Source organism: Galeopterus variegatus, unplaced genomic scaffold, assembly GCF_000696425.1.
Source record: "Galeopterus variegatus unplaced genomic scaffold, G_variegatus-3.0.2 Scaffold1551, whole genome shotgun sequence".
NCBI classification, from domain to species: domain Eukaryota; kingdom Metazoa; phylum Chordata; class Mammalia; order Dermoptera; family Cynocephalidae; genus Galeopterus; species Galeopterus variegatus.
Window position 1 is genome coordinate 266,147 of NW_007727662.1, and position 7,203 is coordinate 273,349.

Genomic DNA, 7,203 nt, shown 5'->3' on the forward strand with positions numbered 1-7,203 from the left:
GTATTTGGTATCTGAACCCTCGGCGGGAGCGCCGCCGCGCTCCCAAGCGGCGCACTGTAGCAGTGTGCCACCGGGCCAGCCCAAAGCATCAGTTTTTTTAAAAAGGGCTATCTTGAAGCTAAATCTTGACTGAAGCTTTAGAGGTGACCTTGATGGGCTGTGGATGGAATCACAACATGTAAAATTCCTTGAATAAAAATTTATTGACTTTATTATGTGTAACATTAGGCAAAATTATTTAAAGGAAATCCTTTACATTGTTAAAAGAATTTAAGTTGCTCATTTATTCAATATTATAAATACTGCTTGGATAAATATCTTCATTTATGTATTTGCATTATTTCCTTAGGACAGATTCTTAAAAGTAGGAAAAGGGTTCAAACATATTTATGGCATTTGTTATATATTGCAAAATTACTTTCCAAAATTAGTTCCCATCTAGGAGGGAAAGAAGGAAGAAAAGAAATCTGAGAAGTTATTCAAAGGCAGCAGAATTCATGCATGTGTGTATATATTATAATCATTTAGTTTGTAAAGTAGTTTAGCAGATAATTAACAGCATGTTCCTAGTGTTCTATGTGAGGAACTCTTTTTTTCTTCTTGTTTGGTCATCAGATGTTTTGTTGATACTAAAAACTTTAATGAAAACTTGTTGGTAAGGAAGGTAAAGATTAATACTCATGATATTAAAACAGATTGAGATACTTAATATATCAAAAAAAACTACCAAAAAAGCATTTTTGTTTAAATATTTAAAAAATAAGCTATTAGGACTTTAAGCATTGGCAAAATATCCAGATAATTTTCCTGTAAAGCTAGCAAGATTTCATTCTTGGCAAGCCCTCGGGCTGGGTTCACCTCCAGATAGTCTTAGAGAAGTTGGTTTTTACCTTACAATTTTGAGTGGGTACCTCGCTAAGTGTTTGCAAATACCCAGACCCTTAAGAGAACCTCTTTTTCTGTTTCCTCACTCTTGGCGTTAGTGTGATGTCTTGTGATTATGTATATCCTGCAAGGTATATCTTCTTTTACTAATACAGTTTTCTTTTCTTCTAGAAATGTTACCATTTTGTGTTTCAACGATACCGCTTGGAGCACTATACTGTGACATCGAACTGGCTGGCATTAGGAACAGTCTTCCTGTTTGGGCTGTTATCATTTTCTCGTTCTGTGGCACTGTTCAGAGGTAGATGTGCTGAGCATATCTTAACGCACACTCATGAGGCACTTCACCTAAGTTTTACTTGACGAATGATTGTTTAATGCATGTTTGGCTTATGCTAGGAAGAGGCCTTTTCTAAAGGGAGAAACTGTAGACTTAATATTAATGAGTGGGATGTCACTTCTGTACTACTGGATTGAAGAGAAGATTGAGAATTCCTTTTAGTGTTAACTATATATTTTTTCCTCTGTGGTTGATTTTGTTTCCTTTTAATAGACGCTGATGAATTAAGAAAGCCTTAAACTTAAGGTGCAAATTTGGGGCTAAATTCTCATGGTTATATTCTTTCTTATAGTTGTTATTTGGATACAGAATATTAAAATATGGAGTGCATTAGTGGTATAGTGGTGAGCATAGCTGCCTTCCAGAATATTAAAATATGCTCAAAGAACATGAAGTTAAAAATGTGAAAGAGTGTAGAGAAGGGAAAGAAAGCAAATTATTTTTGGCAAAATTGGGCCTCTGCTATAACCATCTTCCCAACTAGAGAGACATTTTATACTTGTAGAGTAGGCTTCCTGTTGGAATTGTTATGGCTCTTCACACTCTTTAAATTTCATGTGGACTACAGTGGGAGGTTAACATGCATTACAATTAAGTGATAGAATCTTATTCATATTTGGCTTTCACTAACTGTTCTCCCTTCCAGGATATCATGGGACTCTTGATTTGTATCCAGAATTTTACCGAATTGCTACGGACCCAACCATCCACACTGTCCCAGAAGGCAGACCTGTAAATGTCTGTGTAGGAAAAGAGTGGTATCGATTTCCGAGCAGCTTCCTTCTGCCTGATAAGTAAGTTGCCCTTTAATTCTCAGAGTTTTAAAATAAAGACTAAAAATAGCAATTCGATGGCAGTGTCTCCTTAATTTTTGTTTTGTTTTGGATTTTTCACAGAAGGTTATTGGATTATTTACCATCTCAGAGAGTTGCAGGACCTGCACTATGTAGCCATCTCCTGTGTTCATTAGACTGAGTGCTGTGTCTGGGTATGCATCATGCACTGCCCATAATCACAGGTGTCTGGGCACTTCTGAAAATGCTTTGGGCCCTAAGTGTCTGCTAGTGGCTCTTCTGAGGATTCATATTTATATTTCTGTAATTATCTGATATTAATCCACTTCTAAAAGTAGTCTAGAAACCCTAGCTAGAAGAGTGTTTTTAGAGAAGAAATTTTTTCCATCCAACAGCAGTGAAAATTCTCTTCCAACATATGGACACTGGGTAAAGCTACTGTTAAGACACCTATAGTTTCCTTTATGCTGTCTGTTCTTTGGTGCGATAGCATAGACCCTAGAGTTCTTTGTATTTTGCTTAAATCGGCCTGTTTAGATAAAAGCGAGGGGCTGGCAAGTTAGCTCACTTGGTTAGAGCATGGTGCTAATGACATCAAGGTCAAGGGTTCAGATATCCTTACTGACCAGCCGCCAAAACCAAAAACAAAAAAAAATTGATGAAAGGGAAATCTGGTTAAGATGAGTCTTTTTGCTCCATTCGAGTACTGGCTTCAGCAGCTAGCTTTATCTGATGGTAGGTAGTATCTTGTGCTTAATGAAAACCCCGTATCAGTCATTAATGATTAAATTATTATTAATTTTTAAATTTTTTAATTGACAAATAATAATTGTATATATTTATGGAACACAATGTGATGTTTTGATATGGAATGATCAAATCAGACTAATTAAAATACCCATCATCTCACATACTTATCATTTCTTTGTGGTGAGAACATTTAAAGTCCACTCTTAATGATTAAATTAAAACTTGTTTTTTAGGTGTTGACTTTGGCCTTTGCTTTTTTTTTAAAGTCATATGCTTAAAACATAAAATAGTGGAACTTCCAGTGCTCTTCTTTTTTTTTTTTCCTTTTTGTCTTTTTTTGTGACCGGTAACGGGATCGCAACCCTCGGGCAGTGAAAATTCTCTTCCAACATATGGACACTGGGTAAAGCTACTGTTAAGACACCTATAGTTTCCTTTATGCTGTCTGTTCTTTGGTGCGATAGCATAGACCCTAGAGTTCTTTGTATTTTGCTTAATTCGGCCTGTTTAGATAAAAGCGAGGGGCTGGCAAGTTAGCTCACTTGGTTAGAGCATGGTGCTAATGACATCAAGGTCAAGGGTTCAGATATCCTTACTGACCAGCCACCAAAACCAAAAACAAAAAAAAATTGACGAAAGGGAAATCTGGTTAAGATGAGTCTTTTTGCTCCATTCGAGTACTGGCTTCAGCAGCTAGCTTTATCTGATGGTAGGTAGTATCTTGTGCTTAATGAAAACCCCGTATCAGTCATTAATGATTAAATTATTATTAATTTTTAAATTTTTTAATTGACAAATAATAATTGTATATATTTATGGAACACAATGTGATGTTTTGATATGGAATGATCAAATCAGACTAATTAAAATACCCATCATCTCACATACTTATCATTTCTTTGTGGTGAGAACATTTAAAGTCCACTCTTAATGATTAAATTAAAACTTGTTTTTTAGGTGTTGACTTTGGCCTTTGCCTTTTACATTTGAAATAGTGTCATAGCTAAAGAACTTTTTAGGGTTACTCAGGAACAAAGTATTTCTCCCATAGTGTGTTCTTAGTGCCTTATTACTCATGTAACACTTCACCCTTTTTCTATACATCTGATGAATTTGCCTTAATTTTGATAAGTCCTCTGATCACATGGTAATTGGTAATAAACTTTGACAATTCTCTGGCTGTTTGATGGTATGACCGTTTGGTTCCAAACTTTGCTGCTAAGAGTTGGTGGAATGGGTTGAGAGACTTCTAAATACAAATTTCTCAATGATTTTGGACTGAATTGTGACCTCTGCCTCTATGCTCCCTGGTTGAGGTTTTAACAAAAATATTTTTTCTTCAAGTGAAATGTTTTTCACATCATTTTTTTTTGGTTTGCTTGTGTCAAGGACATTTAGCAATATGGTCCTCCTGTGTTTTTCTTGTTCTCCTTATTTGTGTTTCTGACAGTTGGCAGCTTCAGTTCATTCCGTCAGAGTTCAGAGGCCAGTTACCAAAACCTTTTGCGGAGGGACCTCTAGCCACACGGATTGTTCCCACAAACATGAATGACCAGAACCTAGAAGAGCCATCCAGATATGTAAGGGCTACATTCCCTTCTTGCTTCTTTGAAAAGAATTCTACCCCTTAAATCTATTGGCATATATATTAGAGCATAGAAATAAGAATTTCTTAGAAAGTGATTTATTTTTTTTAAACGTAGTTGATTGTACATATCTGTGGGGTGCAGAGTTGAATATTAATACCTGTGTGCAATATGTGATGCTCAAATCAGGATAATTACTGTATTCAACATTATGCAATGTAATTGTTTTTTGTGGCCCTTTAACAATTCTTCCTGTGTCTCCTTCCCTACTTTCCCATCTCTGGTAACCTCAATTCTGTTCTCTCCTTTTCAGAGTTCAGTATATTATTGTGATTGTTTTATATTTCTTTTTTTGTTTATTTTTTTTAGCTCCCACTTATGAGTGAGGACATGCAATATTTCTCTTTCTGTGCCTGGCTTATTCCACTTAACATAATTTTCTCGGGCCGAGCCCGTGGCGCACTCAGGAGGGTGCGGCGCTGGGAGTGCGGCAGTGCTCCCGCCGTGGGTTTGGATCCTATATAGGGATGACCAGTGCACTCACAGCGCTCACTGGCTGAGCGCGGTGCGGCCGGTCTCAAAAAGGACAAAAGAAAAAAAAAACATAATTTTCTCTAAGTTCATCTATGTTGCTGCAAATCGCAGTGTTCCATTCTTTTTTATGGCAGAGTAGTATTCTATTGTGTAAATATACCACATTTTCCTTATCCAGTTGTCTGAAGATGGACATTTAGGTTGCTTCCAACTCTTGGCTGTTGTAAATACAGCTGTGATGAACAAAGGAGTGCAGGTATCCTTTTTTTTTTAAAGATGACTGGCGAGGGGATCTTAACCCTTGACTTGGTGTTGTCAGCACCATACTCTCCCGGGTGAGCTAACCAGCCATCCCTATATAGGATCCGAACCCGTGGCCTTGGTGTTATCAGCACCACACTTCCCCAAGTGAGCCATGGGCTGGCCCTGCAGGTATCCTTTTGACACGATGATTTCCATTCCTTTGAGTATATACCCATGAGTGGAATTGCTATGTCTTATGGCAGTTCTGTCTGTAATGTCTGAGGACCCTCCATACTATTTTCCATAATGGCTGCACCAATTTATAGTCCCACCAACAGTGTAGGGGGGTTCTGCTTTCTCTGCATCCCACCAGCATTTGTTATTCTGTCTTTTTGATAATAGCTACTGGGGTGAGATGATATCTCAGTGTGATTTTGATTTGCACTTCCCTGATGATTAGTGATGCTGAGCATTTTTTCATGTGTCTGTTGGCCATTTGTGTATCTTCAGAAAGTGATTTCTTTAGGATGAGGGATATTGCAGCCTTTGTTGAGAGAGAGTGAACAGTATCACTTTTTTTTCCTAATTACCTTTCCTTATTTCTGTGTAAAACACATAATTCAATATAATTTCTATGCTTTTGGGTGGGCTGGAAATTTATTTTTGCTAGAATTTGAACCATCGTTCTGAAACACATCCTGAAATTCCTGTTGTTCCTTAGCCCATTAAAATATTTGTTGGGGAACTTTCAAGTTATGAAGTGGACCTTTGACCTGGTATATTCTGGTTTTAGCAAAGAAGTAGTCAGTGAAGACTGTTTCCATAGTGAGTGCCAGGGAGCAATCTCTGTCAGTGCCGTGATCTTCTACCTACTTGTCTTTGCTCACTGTGAGATCCTATACGAATTTTATTTCAGTTCCTTTGAAAAATGGCACTTTTGACATACCTGTAAAATCTTTGATCGTGAAAAAGGTGAGAGTAATAAAGATAATGTTCCTCCTGGTTCACAGAAACAGTAAGAGATCATTTTATAGAATTATTAGAAAGTATGTTTTTTGGCAACCTGTCTGTTAAGCATTTAACAGTTTAAATGTCAAATATATTTAATTTAGGGGTTTTTTTTAAAGTCATATGCTTAAAACATAAAATAGTGGAACTTCCAGTGCTCTTCTTTTTTTTTTTTCCTTTTTGTCTTTTTTTTGTGACCGGTAACGGGATCGCAACCCTCGGTGTCGCGTCCGCACTGTGCTCAACTAGTGAGCGGACTGATCTCTATATGGGATCCGAACCCTCGGCGGGAGCGCCACCACACTCCCAAGCGCCGCACTCTACCAAGTGCGCCACCGGGCCGGCCCCCAGTGCTCTTCTGTAGTAAACCTGCAGCCACCTCTGGCCTTTTGTCTCCCAGATTGGGCTGGTTAGGCTTCCCTGGAGACCATGGCTTATGAGTGAGATTCTTATTGTGTGAGCGTTAGCTGATAATAAAAGTAATGTACACTCACTGTATAAAATAATGACAGCTGCAGACGAAAATAAATAATGTATTGTCTCAAACCCAAGTATTATCACTGTTACCATTTTGGTGTGTTTTTTCTCTTACTTTTTCCCCTTTGAGTCTATATGTACATTTGTATATAAACAAAAATCTCAGTTATTTAAACAAAGTTAGCATGTTTAATTCTTTAAGAAATGGTGCCAGGATTATGACTGTAATGGCCAAATAACTTTGATGTGTGAGGAGTCTTGAAAAAGTTCATGGAAAGATTTATATTATCTTTTAATTCTATTTTTCCACAAACTTTTTGAAGCATCCTCATATAGGAACACATACTGTACTACACTCGTGTTTGTTATTTTTCATATCAGTCCTTGTTTTTAGTCCAGGTTCATAAAAGAAGGCAAAATAAATATGTCTCCTGTCTTTCCTGAGCATGCTGAATAGCAGCATTATTTTTATCTGCCCTTTGGATCTGAGTGACAGGTTTTAGCCAGCTTTTGGCTTCAGTGCTAAGTGATTCAGTGTGTCTCCTGTTTCTTTTTTTTTTTTTTTTTTTTTTTTTTTTTTTTTTTT

The 7,203-nt window shown here is 37.2% G+C and overlaps 1 protein-coding gene across 1 annotated transcript in view; it reads left to right on the plus strand.

The window, feature by feature from the left end:
* ALG9 (ALG9, alpha-1,2-mannosyltransferase) overlaps nucleotides 1-7,203 on the plus strand; it is a 99,855-nt gene that overhangs the window by 38,030 nt on the left and 54,622 nt on the right. The window contains 3 exon segments of the mRNA XM_008577614.1: nucleotides 1,057-1,186; nucleotides 1,872-2,019; nucleotides 4,220-4,349. Coding sequence (XP_008575836.1) covers nucleotides 1,057-1,186; nucleotides 1,872-2,019; nucleotides 4,220-4,349 — 408 coding nt within the window.